Source organism: Myxine glutinosa, chromosome 9 (assembly GCF_964187855.1).
Source record: "Myxine glutinosa chromosome 9, kmMyxGlut1.1, whole genome shotgun sequence".
NCBI lineage: Eukaryota > Metazoa > Chordata > Myxini > Myxiniformes > Myxinidae > Myxine > Myxine glutinosa.
Genome location: NC_136269.1, coordinates 146411557 through 146432318, shown reverse-complemented (window position 1 = coordinate 146432318; position 20762 = coordinate 146411557). Strand labels below are relative to the sequence as shown.

Genomic DNA, 20762 nt, shown 5'->3' with positions numbered 1-20762 from the left:
TGCCCATCATTTGCATTTCACCGCTGATTCATCAACTCCATTCATCATTTGAACGGGACCATGAAGAGTCCCATATCGAGCAGTGCTGGCTCGTTACCTGTGGTACAACGACAAGTTCCATGGATACCGAATTTTCCTCGTTTTGGTTTTTCTCACTCTAACCTTGTGAAATCACCAGGTGAGTGCCTCCACTCGTGCGCTGATAACACCATTTATAACACTGAGTGAACAAGTGATCGATTAATTTAATTAATTAATAATTGTTCGGAACGGAATCCTTTTGTAACCCTGGGGGGATTCCATCACTGTTCCTGCATTTTCATATTTTGTGTGAAACTTGATTTTCACACGATTAGAAAAGCAGGAAACACCATTTTATATCTGTCAATAGCTTATCGAATGAGCACACTTCCTTCCTTCCTTCTTTCCATGTGAATGCTGCTTCATCGGAATGAACATTACCTCACATGGTACCTCATTGTTTGTTTGAAAACAGAATGCTGTTCTGTTCAATCAACCAATCAATTAGAGAACTGATTTAAAATGTATCGATTCACAGCCACTAAATACCGTCAATCCGAGCATGGCACAGATCAAGCACCATCAACACTTAATGTGCGAAATGACGTCATTATTTAATTATTTTATAATCGGAATCAGTAGTATAATCGGCAGGTTGTTTTTTTTCTCATCAGGGTTATAGTCAAATTTCCTAATCGGCACAACAATATGTATAGATATTATATAAAGCTCATTCTAACCACTCACTGAATGATTGACTGACTGATATTAATGTTAGGTACTGTTACGTTTGTCGGGGGTATGCAGTGATTACTTTAGTACAGGTAGAATGTGTAGGTAATATTCTGCGAATGTCGTATTGCCATCTTAATGTAAGTAAGTCAGCTCAGGGTGTTCAGATTAAGTGTTACGTGTGGCCATACGGAGGGTGGTTCTTGTTGTTAATTAGCAAGGGATTATGGGTAATTTATCCCCTGTGTGTAAATACCTCTGCAATCCATACCTTTGTTCCTTATTACACCACACTAGACACCTAGCCGAAATCACCCAATAACTACACGAATTAATAAAACTAACCGGAAATCAGGAATCAAACAATACCGCTGGCGCCGCAGCCGCTACATCACCACAAGGACAGGCAGGCCAAGAGCTACGCCCAGAAGAGCAGTGATTGGACGGGGGTATTTGATTGGCACAAGCCCAGGTAAGATGGGACTTGCTGATAGGAGCAGAGATGGACTACAAAGAGGTGGCACACGTGGATTGGCGAAGCACGATAGATGACGTCATGGCCTGTCGATAAAATAATGCTATGGCAGACATTTTCTCTCTTCTCTTCCATGGACATTCTCTTGCTTCTCCTTGTCTTTTCCCTCTTGTGCCTTCTCGTCCTGGACCTCAGGACGAATGGTGGACTTTGTCCTCTGGCTCAAAGAACCTTCATCGTGAACGGCCGTGTTCCGAGATCTTGCTGGTGGTGGTGAAGAGGCAGAGATGCGGACCGAGGGCTGGAGTTTCACGTGCGAGGACGATGAAAACAGGCACGGCTGGAGGAGCGAGCTGCACACCTGCTCGTTGTTTCGCGCGGGAAGCCTGGTCCGCGCGAACTAGCGTGCAAAGATGCCAAGGCCTCAGACGATCTTGGACGATTCCTGACAAGATTTCGGAGACACTCAGATTTAAGTGTACACAGACGCACATTTGTTTTCAGTTCTTTTTCCCTTCGTCTGTTTTTCGAGTCTGTCTGTGGGGACGTCCCGTTTAGGAATTTAGTTTTATCGTGCATTATTTTGTGACCGGTATTTTCTTTAATAAACCTGTTTTTTTTTTGTAGATTTTAAACTCGTTTTATTTCAGTTATTTATTGCAGGCTCGAGGACTTCGGCTTCTCCCCTCCGCACTTGCCCCCACACGTATGCTCCACTATATTTTTGAACTGAACGCCTCGGAGTAACAGCTTGTTCAGCAATCCATTCCTTGGACGGTATTAATCTTGACGAACACGACAGTACCTTCCGGGTATCGTAGAAAACTGAAATTTGGCATGCCGACGGACATCGAAGCCGTTACACCAGGAAAATTAACAGAACCATCGGAAATCATCCATAAATTAAAATTTACAGAAAAAAATGTTAATGTATCCCTTTAAAAAAAAGCTCAATCAATATTGTTACGTTCGTGGGGGTAAACAATGAAATACCTGAAGTTCAGAATGTGTAGGTTTTAGTATGGACCATGTCACGTGAAGAAGCAGAACCCATCTTGATGCACAGAAGCAGTGTGAATGTTCAGGTTAAGAGTGTTTGCATGTCGCCATAAGGAGGGTGGTTTTGTGCTAATTAATAATAGGGCTTCTGGTTAAATTCCTCTGGATGTGCTTGCCTCCCTAAAATTTTCCCCTAATGTTCTTATAAAACTCAGCCGGCCAGGCAATGGACTCATTCGCTCACCACGCCGCCAGGTTCGACAGACCCAGCACATTTGCAAATCGGCAAGTAAAACCCAAGGTCATCCCAACATTCCCGAACAGAGATTAGACTCTGCCCCCCGACAACTCGTGACGGGGAGACAACGCACCGAGCTTCGTGATTGGTCGGAGTGATGGATGATGGAATAGCGCCCAGTGATTGGACAGAGTGTAACGTCAGCGTCGAACATTCAAGAACTGAAGGAAAAAGGAAGCCGTCTGGCCATCTTGGTCTCTTTTTGTGCTGACGTTTGTTAGAGGCGGTCGCATTCTCTTCTTCTGATACTGGCTTTAGAAGAGATCGGCTGTATTTGCCTTTTGCTCTTTCTTTGGTCGGGCTCGCGTGAAAGGCGGTTGCATTCTGTCCTGGTCATGGCTTCACGTGAGGGAACGGCTGTGTTTCCGTCCCCGTGTGCGCTAGTGGGGTGATTTCGGAGCCTTTGTAAACTGTTGGCACTATCCAGGAGGTGATTGGCGCGGCAGTCTAAAAGGAGTAATAAAGCGACAGTTCGGGGAGCTTGTGGTGTCTCGGGTGGAGTGCAGAGCAAAAGGACACTGTCTGCACCAATTGCCCCGTGTTCGTGGCGCAGCAAAGGAACGACTCTGCACCATCTTGATTCCGCCGACGCTCCGGACATTTGCCGACCTACGGGACCTGCTCAACAACCACCAGGCGCCCAAGCGTCCTCGTACGAACTCAAAGCTGAGTGCCGGCCGATTATAAGCACATTTTATTTTCTTTTATCGTTCCCTTGTCTGTATATGAGTCGGAGTGGAGGATCCTCAACCAAGGAATTTTCGTTTTTATCTCACATTCATTTTAATTGTTTGCATTTATTTTCATTAAAACATTATTTGTTGAATTTTACATTTCTTGTCTTGTTTCGTTTCTTTGTTTGTGGGTTCGGATTAACCCAGTGTGTTCCCCATTAGATAAGACTTCAGACCTTTCCCGCACGCGCCAAAGATAATCCCGGTTTTCATCAGCCACGGACAGGACAACTGGTGTCAGTAGAGTGGCATTCGAACCCTGTGAGACACTCGATGTCCGGGCTGCGAGTGTGACACCCGCTGAGTGCAAATTGCGCTCAGCTTTCGGAATTCAAATTTTAATTTTCACCTCTCTACCTCGGAGGGAGGATCAATTGTAGTACCGGGGTGTCCAAACTTTATAGTTAAATTGGAGTTGGAAAACGCAGCATCGTGTTTTCAAAATTTAAGAGCGTTTTTTTCCCCCTGAGGTAAATTCAGCGAGCGCGGAAAAGCTCCTCTTCACGTAATGGCGGATGTGTATGAAATGGCGGAGCATCTAGAAGGTTCCAAAGCGCAAGAAAGCTGTTCGAGGGTAGTGCAGAAGTTTAGAGACCTTTACAAGCCAAGAGTATATGAGTTATCACAGACATGCATTGCCCAAACTCCATTCTTTCATCTGAGAGCTAAATTGTTTTAAAGCATTTAGTTTTAGCATAAGAAGACTGCAGTTTGTGGGGATGACTTTTTCACCTCTGTGGATGTTTGCTGGGGCGAGATTGCAGATTCAGCTCTTGCTTTCAGTACAATAACTCATTATTTGAGATTGACCAGATAGGAAGCCTCAGAATATGTTCCCTCCTGAACATCTTCAGCCTGAACAATGACCTTTTTAACATCACGATAAGAAAACAGATGGTCAGGCGCCAGAGAGTCTAACCTCTGGCAAATCCCGTAATGACCTCAGGCTCCTCCCTGAGAAGATGAAAAAAAAACTTAAGGATACGCTGCGCGAGGCTTGAGCAGAGTACCTTCTTCAAGCCGACGTGTTGTATTGCCTTGTGTAAATGTATTGTGTATCTGAGTTGGATCTCTCCGCAATAATTGAATAAATCTCTAAATGAAGTGGTCTTTTAATTCTTACATTAAGAAATCTTCATCAGTAGGATTGGAACCTCCCCCGCCCCGAGCGTTCAAACTCCTTCCCCCATAATGTCTGAATCTGATACGCAGGGAGCAGATCCGATGGGTATCCAGGCCATGCTAAAACAACTAATGAGAGAACAAACGGAATGATTAGAGGAAAAAATTAATACTCAGAATGAGCGAAGCGAACGAATGGCCGGTAATATGAAGGAACAAATGAAGGGAATTGAGCGAACAATTGGGGGGCCAGATTAATGGAATGAAAGAGGAAATGAATAATAACAGTGAACGATTGGAGGGACAAATTGATGGATTGAAGGGACAAATTAATGGAATGGAAAACAAAATTGATGAAATGGAGGGAAAATTGAGGGAATAACACAGGAACTAGGGGAACAAAATGATAACGTAGAAGGGAGAATGAATAATCAAATTATGGACAGACTGGGAGAATTCGGGTTAAAAATGGAGACGACATTCGGAGAAATGGAGAAGGCAATGGGGATAGAATTTGAGTCAACACGGCAGGGAATGGTGATGAAAATCGAAGAGGGTAAAACCCAGGCTGTCCGAATGGGGGAAAAGTTGGAAGAGAGAATGGGGGCCACTAATACAAGAATCAATAAAGTAAATGAGGACCGGGAAGGCCATCGGACCTGTGTCGATGCCAGAATGCGACAACAGGTAGAGGGATGGAGACTTTAAACAACAGGGGGATGAATTGGCTGAAGCAGTAAAAGGGTTGGAAACCCGAATTGTAGAGCAAGAGCAGGTGTTCGTGTTAAAGGCCGAGGGGGTCAGAATTGATTGGGGATGTTAAAGGCCTAGGGGGTCAGAATTGATTTGGGATAGAGTGGATGAAGTGTTACAGGAGCAACTGAACACCTGGGACAATACCATCAAGGGGGATGTTGCTCGGGTCCAACAGTCTGTGAGAAGAGGTGAGTCGGTCCGTTAAGCATCCCAGGATGAGATTAAGGTGACACAGGGGGGGGGGCCCTCACCACAAACCACATTTGGGCAATGGAGGCTCCAAAATTGAATACCCAGTAGGGGGTGGGGGGGTGTTTTTGGCCCCGAGCTAGATTCGGACAGAGAGGAGTCGGGGAACAGAGCCTCTGGAAAATCAAACCACCCCCCCCCCCCCCCCCCCCCCCGTGCATTTTGACGGGTCAGGGAGTTTAGAGGCTTTCCTGACGCAATTTTAGTGCGAGTCCCAGCTCAGTGGATGGGAAGAGCGAGAACACATGGGGAATCTGGTGGCGACACTGCGGGGACCAGCCGCAGACGTTCTAAACGTTGTCCCAGAGTGAATATTGACCAGTAGGGGCATTTGTGACACCTTGAACCATAGGTTTGGGACGGGTGCAAGATGCGACTTGGTCCGGGCGCAGCTGCTGCATCGTAAATTAAAACTTGGTGAAACGTTGCAGGAGCTGGCCCAGGTTAGTTACCAATCTGTGAGGATTGCGTACATGGACCTACCAGCACAGGCATGGGACATTGGGACAAGCTGGCAAAAGAAAAAGTTATGGCGGCTCTTCCTGACCCCGAGGTCCGAACTCTGGTGGAACTACAGGACCCGGCCACGGTGCACCGAGCAGCTGAGTGCATGGCGAGACTGACCTTTTTAAGGAGCTCGAACCGTGCACCAGAGAGGTCACCTGTGACAGTACGGCAGGTAAAGGTACAGGATCAGGAAGAAAAGCAGGAAGAATTGGCCATTTCCCGAATGTTAAGGGGAATCAGCCGCCAGCTGTCAAATTTGACGAGGGGTAAATTTGCAGCAGGTGAGTCAGTGGTGTGGTCCAGGTTCACCATCAGGGCGGCCCGATTTTCGTCGGGTTGGCCCAGGACTAAGGGTTGCTCCGCCTGGGGTTCAGAGGAGTCCGTTCCTGGGGACTTGTTTTAGGTGTGGGAGAAGAGGACACGTGCAGCGGTCTTGTCAGGAACCACCGAGGCCCCAACCTCCCAACAGGCTTCACAGCCCAGAGAGGAGAGGACCTCACAAAGGGCCACAGGTTCCGCGGAGACGGTCACCGCCTAGGGCTGGTCAGGCCACTGTAGGCTGTTTGGGAAAATAGAACCAGCTGAGCATACGGGGCCATGCTCGGCTGGTAAGTGTGTGTGGAGAAGCACCCTCCTTTGGTGAAAGTAGTAAATTGCGAAAAAATTGGCACGGGTAATCTGAGGTTTAGATGCAAAATTGAGGGGGAATTTGTGAAGCCGTGGAGGACACTGGGGCCAGTGACACCATTATTAATCCGAGTGTGTTAGACCAAAGTGTTGGAGGCTGGGACAAAATTGATAGGTTGGTAGGATACAGCCTTCAACTGGCTACGGGGGCGATGGCGCCAATATTGGGATGCGGCATTGCAGAGATGGAGTTGGGCAGTCTGGAAGTCAAGGTGGAGGTATGGATGGCTGAGGTGAGCGACCAGTGTCTCCTGGGATTGAGTTTCCTTGTGGAACACGACTGCCAACTTGACCTTGGGCGAGGTCACATGTGGTTGGGCACCGACCGGCTGAAGTTGATTGGACTGGGGGATGACGAGGAGGTGCAGTGGACGTGGCTGGAGGTGCCACACACTGTGACCGTGCCTCCCAGGTCCAAGGCCGTGGGGTAATGGCGGAGTTGTCAGCAGGTGCTCACCACATTGGCCAGCTTGGGCTAGTGGAGCCGTGGTCCTCGCAGGGGACCAAAGGATTGATGGTGGGTCACACCCTTGTGGACACTCGTGGGCCTATGTTGGCGGTTCGGCTTCTCAACTTGTCCGATAGCCCTTGTAGTCAGGTTCACTATGTCAATAAATTATATTTCGTTCAAAATCATGATAGATTAGCAAACCTATACATTTTTGGAAAGGTTATAGCATAAGGAAACTAAAAATCAATGTTTACATTTGGAGAGATACCTGTATGGCGGCCATTTTGGATTTTCAAAATGGCCACTGTAAAATACATATTTTGTTCTATTTCTGCCTCTAATTACCCTAAAAACTTTTTAAAATATACTAAACCTATATTTTCAGGGACAAGGGATCCAATGAAAGTATCAAATTAGTGCTATGGGGAATGGTAAGACACGAATCAAAGGTTTTGAATTGCAAAATACTGTCTTTATATTCGCGATAAGTTGCATAATCAAATACATGTTATCATTTTGTACAGGCAGTTAATAACATCAAAATGTGTTACAATAATTCATATCACCAAACATACACAGGCAGTCAGCAAAATCATATATACACATGCAGTCAGTATAACTTCACATCTACACAGGCAGTCAATGACAAAATATACACAGGCAGTCAATGGCATCAAACATACACGATTACAGAATATGCCATTTAGAGTTCGTCATCACTGTCCTGTGTGTCGTATCCGACAATATAGTCCGCATCGTTTTCACAGTCCGTTCCACACAAGCAAAGGTCGGTCAAATTGATTGGCAAATCGAATTGGTCGAATGGTCGATCGAATCGAATTCGATGAATCGAATCGAATCGAATCGATCGAATTGGTCGAATGGTCGAATGGTCGATCGAAGCGATTGGTCGAATGGTCGAATTGGTCGAATGGAATTGGTCGATTGGTCGAATTGGTCGAATTGGTCGAATCGAATTGGTCGGAATTGGCAAATGTAAACATTGATTTTCAGATTTTCCATGTAATAACGTTTCCAAAAATGTATAGGTTTGCTAATCTACCATGATTTTGAACGAAAAAACATAGTGAACCTGACTATTTCACAGTCCGTTCCACACAAGCAAAGGTCGGTCAAATTGATTGGCAAATCGAATTGGTCGAATGGTCGATCGAATCGAATTCGATGAATCTTTTCGAATTCGACTTCCGGTCCGGTCTGGAGAGGACGCTGGCGTTACTTGTTCGCCGCTTCTCCGACTGGGCCATTGTACATAGTTTGCTTTTCTGGTGGTCGTGGCGGATTTTTGACCGTTGGGTCTGCCCTCTGCTCGGTCCCGGCTCTGCTCCTGGCTTTGCCTGCCCGGCTCCTCCACTGTTTCCTCAGGCCCGCTCCCGTTGTTTGCGGCGGTGGCTGTTTGCCGCTGTGGTCTTGATTAGCGGCTGCAGTCGTTTGCCGCTGCGTTTGCCGCTTTGCCTCCTCGACCTTGGCCTCGTACTCGTCCCTTCGCTCCTGCCTGGCATGGCTCTGAGGTACTCCGCCGCAGGGCTTCTTCTGCTCGGTACCCGCTCCACCCCATTATGCATCTCTGCCATTAAATCAAATGGACTCCTCCGACGACCCAGGTACATTCACCGTGGCTCCGGTCGTAAGTTTGTTTATTTGCAATCAGGTCACTCCATCCCCGTCCTCTGGTCGGCTCAGCGCACTCTCACTCTTCGTCCCAGCGCACCTGGTCACAGCAACGCACACGATCGCACCTCCTGCCTACGAACCCTGGCTAAATCACCTGAATTCATCCCTGCTGTTCAAAACAACATCAAGCTCACCCTGTTCAACACCCGGTCCCTCAACAACAAATGCCTCATCCTGAACGAATACATCCTGGATAACAAACTGGACTTTCTCTGTCTCACCGAAACCTGGCAACAACCTCTGGACTACTACACACTTAACCTCACCACACCCAATGGATATTCCTACGTCAATAAACCACGCTCGGAGGGCCGAGGTGGTGGAATTGCCGTTATCCACCGTCAAGACATCAAGACCAACCTCATCTCCATCTCATCTACTCCATCATTTGAACACCTGGCTTTAAAACTCTCTGGTCGCACGCAGTCAGTCATGGCTGTCGTCTACCGCCCTCCCAAACCACACCCATCATTCCTGTCTGACTTCTCCTACTTTCTGACCCAGCTATGTTCCCTCTCCCCCTCAATCCTCCTCCTTGGTGATTTCAATATCCACATGGACTCCACCGACTCCACAATAACCACTGACTTCACTGATTTACTCACCTGCTTTAACCTCACTCAACATGTCGACTTTCCTACCCATATCCGTGGTCACATTTTGGACCTTGTCTGCTCCACTGGATTAAATTTGCACCATCTCTATGGCTCCGACCTCACCCTCTCTGACCACTTAGCCATCACTCTGACCATCAACATCCCCGCCCCAACACCAAGGCATTATCGCACAATCAACTTCCGTAAGCTAAACGCTCTTTCACCTACCTCATTCTCATCCACCCTCTCTGAAAAAATGTCCACTTCTCCCTTCATTGACCTCCACACCCCTTCCGACCTCACTGACTACTACAACCACACTCTCTCCTCCTGCCTTGACCAGCTTGCGCCTGTAAAAACCAAAACAGTTTCTTTCACCCATTCTGCTCCCTGGTTTACCCCTGAACTCCACCTGATGAAAACTCGTGCTCGCCAACTTGAAAGACTCCGCAATAAAACGGGTCTCACAGTTCACTCCCAAGCCTACAAGGACCACCTACAACACTACAAAGATGCCCTCTCCCGCGCCCGCTCTGCCTAGTACTCTCAAATTATCCACTCTGGCTCCGGAAACCCAAAAGCACTCTTCTCGACAATAAACAAACTCCTCCGCCCCCTGAACACCACCACCCAGTCATTCACAGTAGACAACTGCATCTCCTTCTTCTCTTTCTTCCAACGCAAAATTGACAACATCGACAACAGCTTGACCACCGCCGCACCCGCTCCCCCTCCAACCACCTGCCCCCCCTTGTCCTGCCATCCCCTGTCTCGGTTCTCCCCAATCTCCCCTACTGACCTCTCTGAACTTCTCATAGGAATGAAAACTGCCACCTGCACTCTTGACCCCATCCCCTCCAGCTTTGTCAAAGCCTCCCTCCCTGCTCTCTCTCCACTTATCATTGCAACAATAAACTCCTCCCTGTCTACAGGCATCGTCCCACCTTCCCTCAAAATTGCTGCTGTTACCCCCATTCTAAAAAAACCTGGTCTAAACCCTGACACCCTAAACAACTTCAGACCCATCTCCAACCTACCCTTTCTGTCAAAAGTTTTGGAACGCGCTGTAGCCACTCAACTCAAACATCATCTCTCTGCCAATAACCTGTATGAAACATTCCAATCCGGATTCCGGTCCAACCACAGTACTGAAACTGCTCTCCTCAAAATCACCAATGACCTTCTCCTCTCCTCTGACGCTGGCAACCTCAACATTCTCGTCCTCCTCGACCTCAGCGCCGCCTTTGACACCATCGATCACACTATCCTCCTCACCCGACTTGAATCCACCTTTAACGTTACCGGCACTGCCCTCTCTTGGATTAAATCATACCTCTCTGACAGATGCCAGTTCATCTCCATCAATAACTGCAAATCCCCCACTGCTCCCCTCCCCCAAGGTGTCCCCCAAGGTTCAGTTCTTGGCCCCCTCCTCTTCATCCTTTACCTGTCCCCGCTCGGTCACTTAATCCGCTGTCATGGTCTCCAATTCCACTGCTTCGCCGATGACATCCAGCTTTTCATCTCCACCAAGTCCGTCTCCACCGACACCCACTCTATCCTGACAAACTGCATCACTGAAATAAAATCCTGGCTTCAAATCAACTTCCTCAAGCTTAACTGTGATAAATCTGAAATAATCATCATTGGCCCAAAAACGCTCACAAAATCCACCCATAACTTTGCCCTCAACATCGACGGTATCCCAGTATCCACCTCCCCTCACATCCGGAATCTTGGCGTCATCTTTGACCAAACCCTTTCCTTCGACAAATACACTAAACAGATCACAAAGTCAGCCTTCTTTCACCTGAAAAACATTGCCCGTCTCCGCTCATCCCTTTCCTCCACGGCTGCAGAAACCCTCATCCACGCCTTCATCACCTCCCGTCTGGACTACTGCAATAGCCTCCTCTATGGTTCACCCTCAAAAATCACCAATAAACTCCAATACATTCAGAACTCCGCTGCCCGTCTACTCACCCATTCCCGGACCCGTGACCACCTCACCCCCGTCCTTTACAAGCTTCACTGGCTCCCCATCCCCCAGAGAATCCAGTACAAAATCCTCCTCTTGACATACAAAGCCCTCCATAACCTGGCCCCATCCTACCTGGCTGACCTCCTCTCCAGACACACTCCCACCCGCAACCTCCGCTCTGCTGGTACCAACCTCCTGACCCCCTCCATCCGGACCAAATTCAGATCCTGGGGGGACAGGGCCTTCTCCATCGCTGCTCCCACCCTCTGGAACTCACTACCTCACACCATCAGAGACTCCTCCTCACTCACCACATTCAAAACATCACTAAAGACCCACCTGTTCAACACTGCATTCAACATTCAACCCACAGCATTTAACCCCTGACTATCTCTTCTCCTTCTCCCTCCTTTTGCTTTAAATATTTCCCTATTGATTCTTGTCTTTTTGCAATTGTTGTTTTCATGTATTGTTATGCATTATGTTTGCCACTCTGTCAAAGCGCCTTTGGGCTTCTGGAAAAGCGCTATACAAAATAAATGAATTATTATTATTATTATTATTGCACGGTAAGAGGCAGAGCTGTCGTAGCCAAATTAAGTACCATAGTTGAGGTCACCGGAGGAGGCGGATCCACATGTCAGTACGACCGGAAAAAGAGAAAAATTTGGGGGAAACTAATTGGCCTGAGAAAGTGCGGGACATGATGATATGCTCTGAAGAGGGCCGAACATCAGAGCAGGTAGAGACATTGCACAATTTGGTTGGTAAAAACTGGATGTTTTCTCTCTCTTCCCCGAGGATGTTGGACGCACGAGCCTCGTCAGGCACCAAATTAATACTGGTGAGGCTCGGCCTGTTTGCCAACCACCACGGCGGCTCCCTTTCACTAAGAAAGAGGAGGAAGAAGAACAGGTGAGAAAAATGGAAAGAGCCGGATTTATCGAGCCCTCGGTGAGTCTTGGGTGTCACCCATTGTGCTAGTGAAAAAGAAGGACGGGACCACTCGGTTCTGTGTGGATTATCGCCAGCTCAATCATGTGACACTCAAAGACTCGTATCCCCTGCCAAGGATTGATGACACCTTCGATGCCGTTTCAGGCTCAAAATGGTTTTCAACATTGGATTTAAAGAGTGGTTATTGACAGGTGGAGATGGATAAAGCGGTGAGAAAGAAAACAGCATTCACCACAGGAAAGGGTCTTTGGCAGTTTGTTGTCGTGCCTTTTGGATTGTGCAATTCCCTGCCATTTTTGAGCATGGCAGGGCCATTTTTCCCGCAGAGTGGGGGTTGCCCTTTTTTGGGCACCGTGGTCCCCTTTTTGACGCGATCTTTTACAGCCGAATGCCCTTCCTGCCACCAATCCTGTTAGTCGCCTCTTGCGACACACAGGGAATTACCAGTAAACTGGTACTCAATGGAACGTGTTTGATGGAATGTGTTTTAATTGGCTTACCATGGCAGACTTGCCTTGTCTATTTGGATGATGTATTGGTCCACGCTCCCACATTTTAACATGCTGCCAAAAATTTGTCGGAAGTATTTGAGAGATTAAGGGGTGACGGGTTGAAATTGAACCTGAGCAAGTGCGAAATTTTCAGGAGAAAGTTGACTTAACTGGGTCACGTGATTAACTAGAGCTGCTTGGCCACTGACTCTGGAAAGGTAAAAGCTGTAAAAGAGTGGCCCGCCCCCAAAGATGTAAGGGAAGTCAAAGGATTTTGGGGCCTTTGCTCTTACTTAAAGAGATTTGTGGCAAACTTTGCAGAAATTGCAAGACCTTTGCACAAATTGACAGAAAGGAGCCAAATGTGTATGGTCAGAGAGCTGCATCAAGGCATTCTCTCACCTAAAACAACGTCTGGTGGAGGCCCCAGTTTTGGCATACCCGACAGATGATGGCAACTACATCCTTGATACGGATGCCAGCCAGGAAGGAAGGATTGGGAGCTGTGCTGTCACAAATGCAACAGGGAGTCGAGAGGGTTAGTGCGTATTACAGTCGGGTGCTTTTGAGGCCCGGCCCGAGCAAAATTACTGCGTTACCCGCAAAGAACTATTGGCCCAACTGTCTGCAGTTGGACACTTTCACCCTTACCTTTATGTGAGGGAGATTGTGATCCAAGTAGATCATGCCTCCCTGCAATGGCTTCTTTGGTTCAAGGAACCGGAGGGACAGATTGTCAGGTGGCTTGAGAAGCTGCAGCAGTATAATTTCACTGTGAAACATCGGCCTGCCAAAGCACATGCCAATGCAGATGCTCTCTCTCGGCGATGCTGTTGGCAGCTACAGTGTAAATTCTGTGACAGGCAAGAAGCCAAGGATTCAATTGGGCAGGACCAAATTGATGCATGCGTATATGCAGCAAGAGTCACCCAACAAACTTTGCCACAACCCCCACCGGGCTTAGGCGATATCAATTGGCGAGAGTCAAAGGGAAGATCCCGCTTTGGGCCCCCTTTTGCATTGGCTGGAGGAGGACAAAACACCTTCTTGGGAAGAAATTGCTCCACATAGGGCCCAGGTAAAGGCTTATTGGGCACAATGGCAGGTGTTGGGTTTGAAGAATGGCCATTTGTATAGGAAATGGGTAACACCAACAGGCGATGTAGCTTCTTAGTTGATCGTTGTACCGGAAAATTGAAAGAAGTAATTATGGGGCACGTACATGGGACTAGGACTATGGGGCATTTGGACGTGGCCAAAACATTGGCAAAATTGCGGCAGAGGATCTATTCGGTGAATTCGGGCAGGGACATTCAAAATTGGGTGAGATCCTGCGACCTCTGCCGTGGTTAGAAAGGACCCCCACGTGCGCGTAAGGCCCGCTCCAGGTGTACAATGTGGGAGTGCCACTTGAGCGGGTGGCAGTATATGTGGTTGGGCCCCTGCCAGCCACCCGCCGAGGGAACCGGTACATCATGGTGGCAATGGACTACTTCACAAAGTGGCCAGAAGCCTACCCATTGTCCAACCAGGAAGCCCGGCTGGTATCTCAAGTTCTAGTTGAAGGATTCTTCTCCCGGTTTGGTGTACCAAGGAAGCTGCACACTGACCAGGGCCGGGACTTTGAATCCGAGATCCTGCAGTTGGTGTGCGAGCTCCTCCAAATTAATAAGATACAAACGACTCCTCTTAGGTCCCAATCGGATGGGATGATGGAGAGGTTTAACCGTACCCTGCTAACGCAGTTGGCCCTCTTCACCTCCGAGCACCAGAAGGATTGGGACGAGCACATCATGTTTGTGTTGATGGCCTACCGGACCACACAGCATGCGACCACTTGGTGCACCAGAAACAAAGGGGAACAAACACCAGAAACATATTTGACCAGACGCCACCAGGATTTGGAAGCGGGAGACAGGTTTGAGAGTTCGGTCTTGAGAGTGGAGATATTGTTTCCTGGCTCTCCTGAGGGTGGACACACTCTTGTTTCGGGCTTTGTGAAAGGAAATGAGATTTCCTTCCGTTGGATTTGCTTTCCAGGAGGTGAAGGCAAGTTGTTTCTGGGCAACTGCCTCACCACAAGATTCCATGTACCATGGACGGGAGGAAGGGTATGACAACTGAAGACGAGATGGGATAAATCTGTGCATGAGAGAGAGCAATTTACTTTGGAAGAAATCCCAGGATGAGTTGATGTCAGAGGCAGTATAGATGGGAGACCAGTCCAGATGATTGATGGCTGCTTGAAGACCGTGCCAGTTGGCCTGAGTGAAATGCCAGACTCGTCGACGCTGAGGAGGCTCTCTGAGAATGGTCAGAGAGATGTCCACTTTAACAAGCACATGATCAGATGAGCCGATTTGAGCAGAAGAAGAACAGCAGACATTTGCAGGGAAGTTCGTCATAACCAAGTCTAGAAGAGCAGATGCTCTGTTGACTGAGATCCGGGTCGGGATAATGATATTGACAGATTGTGTCAGTCCTAGTGAGTCGCAGAAGTCCTTTGCTGAGGAGCCATGGCTGGTGAGAGAGGTACCGACACCTTTTGCTCGCAAAAAACAGCATTTGAAAATTGTAATTTCTATAACTGTAAACTGTTAAATAAAAACCTCAATTTATATCGAGCATTTAAAAAATGTAATTTCTATAACTGCAAACTATGAAATAAAAACCTCAATTGACATCTAGCATTTGAAAATTGTAATTTCTAGAACTGTAAACAAACCTTAATCGATATCTAGCATTTGAAAATTGAAATTTATATTGTAAGTGTAAACTGTGAACTAAAAACCTCAATCGATATCTCGCATTTGAAAATTGTAATTTATATTGTAAGTGTAAACTTTTAAATAAAAACCTCAATTGACATCTAGCATTTGAAAATTGTAATTTTTACAAGTGTACACTGTGAAATAAAAACCTCAATTGATATCTAGCATTTGAAAATTGTAATTTATATAACTCTAAACTGTGAAATAAAAACCTCAATCGATATCAAGCATTTGAAAATTGTAATTTATATAACTCTAAACTGTGAAATAAAAACCTCAATCGATATCTAGCATTTGAAAATTGTAATTTATATAACTCTAAACTGTGAAATAAAAAGCTCAATCGATATCTGGCATTTGAAAATTGTAATTTATATAACTCTAAACTGTGAAATAAAAACCTTAATCGATATCTGGCATTTGACAATTGTAATTTATATAACTCTAAACTGTGAAATAAAAACCTCAATCGATATCAAGCATTTGAAAATTGTAATTTATATAACTGAAACTGTGAAATAAAAACCTCAATCGATATCAAGCATTTGAAAATTGTAATTTATATAACTATAAACTGTGAAATAAAAACCTCAATCGATATCAAGCATTTGAAAATTGTAATTTATATAACTCTAAACTGTGAAATAAAAACCTCAATCGATATCTGGCATTTGAAAATTGTAATTTATATAACTCTAAACTGTGAAATAAAAACCTCAATCAATATCAAGCATTTGAAAATTGTAATTTATATAACTCTAAACTGTGAAATAAAAACCTCAATCGATATCTGGCATTTGAAAATTGTAATTTATATAACCCTAAACGGTGAAATAAAAACCTCAATCGATATCTGGCATTTGAAAATTGTAATTTATATAACTGAAACTGTGAAATAAAAACCTCAATCGATATCGAGCATTTGAAAATTGTAATTTATATAACTCTAAACTGTGAAATAAAAACCTCAATCGATATCTGGCATTTGAAAATTGTAATTTCTACAAGTGTAAACTGTGAAATAAAAACCTCAATCGATATCTAGCATTTGAAAATTGTAATTTATATAACTGAAACTGTGAAATAAAAACCTCAATCGATACCTCGCATTTGAAAATTGTAATTTATACAACTCTAAACTGTGAAATAAAAACCTCAATCGATATCTAGCATTTGAAAATTGTAATTTATATCTCTAAACTGTGAAATAAAAACCTCAATCGATATCTCGCATTTGAAAATTGTAATTTCTATAACTGAAATTCTGAAATAAAAACCTCAATCGATATCAAGCAATTGAAAATTGTAATTTCTACAAGTGTAAACTGTGAAATAAAAACCTCAATCGATATCTGGCATTTGAAAATTGTAATTTATATAACTCTAAACTGTGAAATAAAAACCTCAATCGATATCTGGCATTTGAAAATTGTAATTTATACAACTCTAAACTGTGAAATAAAAACCTCAATCGATATCTCGCATTTGAAAATTGTAATTTCTATAACTGAAAATGTGAAATAAAAACCTCAATCGATATCTAGCATTTGAAAATTGTAATTTATATAACTCTAAACTGTGAAATAAAAACCTCAATCGATATCAAGCATTTGAAAATTGTAATTTCTATAACTGAAACTGTGAAATAAAAACCTCAATCGATATCTAGCATTTGAAAATTGTAATTTCTACAAGTGTAAACTGTGAAATAAAAACCTCAATCGATATCTAGCATTTGAAAATTGTAATTTCTACAAGTGTAAACTGTGAAATAAAAACCTCAATCGATATCTAGCATTTGAAAATTGTAATTTCTATAACTGAAACTGTGAAATAAAAACCTCAATCGATATCTAGCATTTGAAAATTGTAATTTCTATAACTGAAACTGTGAAATAATAACCTCAATCGATATCTAGCATTTGAAAATTGTAATTTCTACAAATGTAAACTGTGAAATAAAAACCTCAATCGATATCTAGCATTTGAAAATTGTAATTTCTACAAGTGTAAACTGTGAAATAAAAACCTCAATCGATATCTAGCATTTGAAAATTGTAATTTCTATAACTGAAACTGTGAAATAAAAACCTCAATCGATATCTAGCATTTGAAAATTGTAATTTATATAACTGAAACTGTGAAATAAAAACCTCAATCGATATCAAGCATTTGAAAATTGTAATTTATATAAGTGTAAACTGTGAAATAAAAACCTCAATCGATATCTAGCATTTGAAAATTGTAATTTCTATAACTGAAACTGTGAAATAAAAACCTCAATCGATATCAAGCATTTGAAAATTGTAATTTATATAAGTGTAAACTGTGAAATAAAAACCTCAATCGATATCAAGCATTTGAAAATTGTAATTTATATAAGTGTAAACTGTGAAATAAAAACCTCAATCGATATCTAGCATTTGAAAATTGTAATTTATACAACTCTAAACTGTGAAATAAAAACCTCAATCGATATCTAGCATTTGAAAATTGTAATTTCTATAACTGAAACTGTGAAATAAAAACCTCAATCGATATCTAACAGGATGTCAGTGATACTTGCCCACAATCATAAAGCTTCTATTTATTATGGACGTACGTATGAAACACGGTTCGTTATTGCTTACAATGTGTGAGCATACCCCACCAGTGTGTGTGTGTGTGTTCCGTATATGTACCGTGTAAGCATACCCCACGAGTATATACAATATGCACATACAGACAAGCACACACACGTACTTCTTTACTGACGTCACTTGATATGGAACCCTGATCAAGGTACATTCACAAGGCAACTGAACAACACCTGATGTGGACGTGTGAGCAAGGTACACTTGGGAAGAGAACAAACAAACCTTGAGCAGTAGATTGGAGATGATGGTAAGTGGCGTGTGATTAATGGCATCGTCATGCAGCGAGGCCGTGAGCGTCACCTTAACCAGCGCCTGCACTTTGCACAGCACGTCTGGATATGAACAGGTGCCCGAGAACAAGCCACGGTATTCGGACATCCGGCGCTAGGGGAGCACAAAGTGGGATGAGGGACGGAGGCCGAGGAGACAAAGGAAACAAAACTGCATAATCATGTGTGTACTGGTGGTGGATGTGCGTACTGGTGGTGGATGTGCGTCCTGGTGGTGGATGTGCATCCTGGTGGTGGATGTGCGTCCTGGTGGTGGATGTGCGTCCTGGTGGTGGATGTGCGTCCTGGTGGTGGATGTGCGTACTGGTGGTGGATGTGCATCCTGGTGGTGGATGTGCGTACTGGTGGTGGATGTGTGTAATGGTGGTGGATGTGTGTAATGGTGGTGGATGTGTATAATGGTGGTGGATGTGTGTACTGGTGGTGGATGTGCGTACTGGTGGTGGATGTGTGTACTGGTGGTGGATGTGTGTACTGGTGGTGGATGTGTGTACTGGTGGTGGATGTGCGTACTGGTGGTGGATGTGCGCACTGGTGGTGGGTGTGCGCACTGGTGGTGGATGTGCGCACTGGTGGTGGATGTGTGTACTGGTGGTGGATGTGTGTACTGGTGGTGGATGTGTGTACTGGTGGTGGATGTGCGTACTGGTGGTGGATGTGCGCACTGGTGGTGGATGTGTGTACTGGTGGTGGATGTGTGTACTGGTGGTGGATGTGTGTACTGGTGGTGGATGTGTGTACTGGTGGTGGATGTGCGCACTGGTGGTGGGTGTGCGCACTGGTGGTGGGTGTGCGTACTGGTGGTGGATGTGGGTACTGGTGGTGGATGTGCGCACTGGTGGTGGGTGTGCGTACTGGTGGTGGATGTGCGTACTGGTGGTGGATGTGCGTACTGGTGGTGGATGTGCGTACTGGTGGTGGATGTGCGTACTGGTGGTGGATGTGCGTACTGGTGGTGGATGTGCATCCTGGTGGTGGATGTGTGTACTGGTGGTGGATGTGCATCCTATATAAATCCTATTTCAAGTAAAGTTGGAATAAGTGATGTTGCATTGATGGGTTGACTGACTGCCTGGACACAACTGAGGTTGTGGATCTACTGATGTACCATCTATTGATGTGGATCCATGATCGAGGTTGTGGATCCGCCGTTTGGAGAGCTCCTGGGCTGAAAGGATTGAAACCTCGAGGAGGAACGGTGCCCAGCTGATGATCCATGCAGTCGGGAAACTAGTCAGTTGCTTACGGGTTAACGTTCTTGCTTTAGGTGGAGAAACTATGTTTGAGGTTTACAATTTAAATAAAGTTGAATTTATATTTAAGTTTAGGAACAACCGATACTGTACAATTAAGTGTGTGTGTGTGTGTGTGTGTGTGTGTGTGTGTGTGTGTGTGTGTGTGTGTGTGTGTGTGTGTGTGTGTGTGTGTGTGTGTGTGTGTGTGTGTGTGTGTGTGTACTTCGGTGTGTAGGTAGTACTTTCATGTACACAGCTTTGTTTCCCACTATGCGATCTAGGCGTAGTCGTTATGTAAGGTCAGTGGGGATGACTGCAGGGCATCGAACTGAGGTAGGTAATGGAATGCTGTGTGGGTAGCTGGCTTCATTTGAATGAGAAAAACGTCATAACGCCGAGCCAAGCACAGGCGAAGTGGTGTGAATACAAATCAAATCTTGTTATAACCACTAATCTGCTGTGGCGAACCACAAGCTATTTTTAACCCATCACCATGACAACCTCATCATCACCATGGCAACCTCCATCACTGCACCCAGCACCTACAGGTGGACTCCTCTGCAAAATGTCGTGCTATTTGGTGACCTTTGACATGAGCACATCCATAACCTGATATTTTACAGCAAGTTGAAGAAACTGTGAAGATCTCACTGATCCTTTACCACAGTTCTGTTGAAAAGCTCCTCCATTTTGCTTGTTACCTTCGCAAAAGCGGAAGGTTATGTTTTGATCGCTGTGTATTTATTTGTATGTCTGTGTGTGTGTGTGTGTGTATGTTATTCGCATAACTCAAAAAGTATTCAACCGAATTGCATGAAATTTGGTGGGATGATTGGTTATTATACGGGACACATTTGATTAGATTTTGGGAGCAATCGGGTCAAAGGTCAAGGTCAAGGTCACGAAAAGGTCAAAATCTTATTTTTACCATAGCGCGGTCAATTTTTATCCAATTGGCATGCAACTAATGCCAAAATGTTCAGAATTCAATGCCCGATCTTGTGATATACGACATGACCCAGTGAAGACATTACCCTTGTTAGCGGTTGGGGGTCAAAGGTCAGGGGGGTCACGACCTT

At 45.1% G+C, this 20762-nt stretch overlaps 1 protein-coding gene across 6 annotated transcripts in view; it reads right to left on the bottom strand.

Moving 5' to 3' along the window:
- Positions 1 to 20762, bottom strand: part of LOC137434823 (C-Maf-inducing protein) — a 239688-nt gene that overhangs the window by 173913 nt on the left and 45013 nt on the right. For all 6 annotated transcript variants that reach the window (XM_078785034.1, XM_068127950.2, XM_068127952.2 and 3 more), the window contains one exon: positions 18381 to 18542. In XM_078785034.1, the coding sequence (XP_078641160.1) occupies positions 18381 to 18542 (162 nt within the window). The remainder of the gene's footprint in view (positions 1 to 18380; positions 18543 to 20762) is intronic.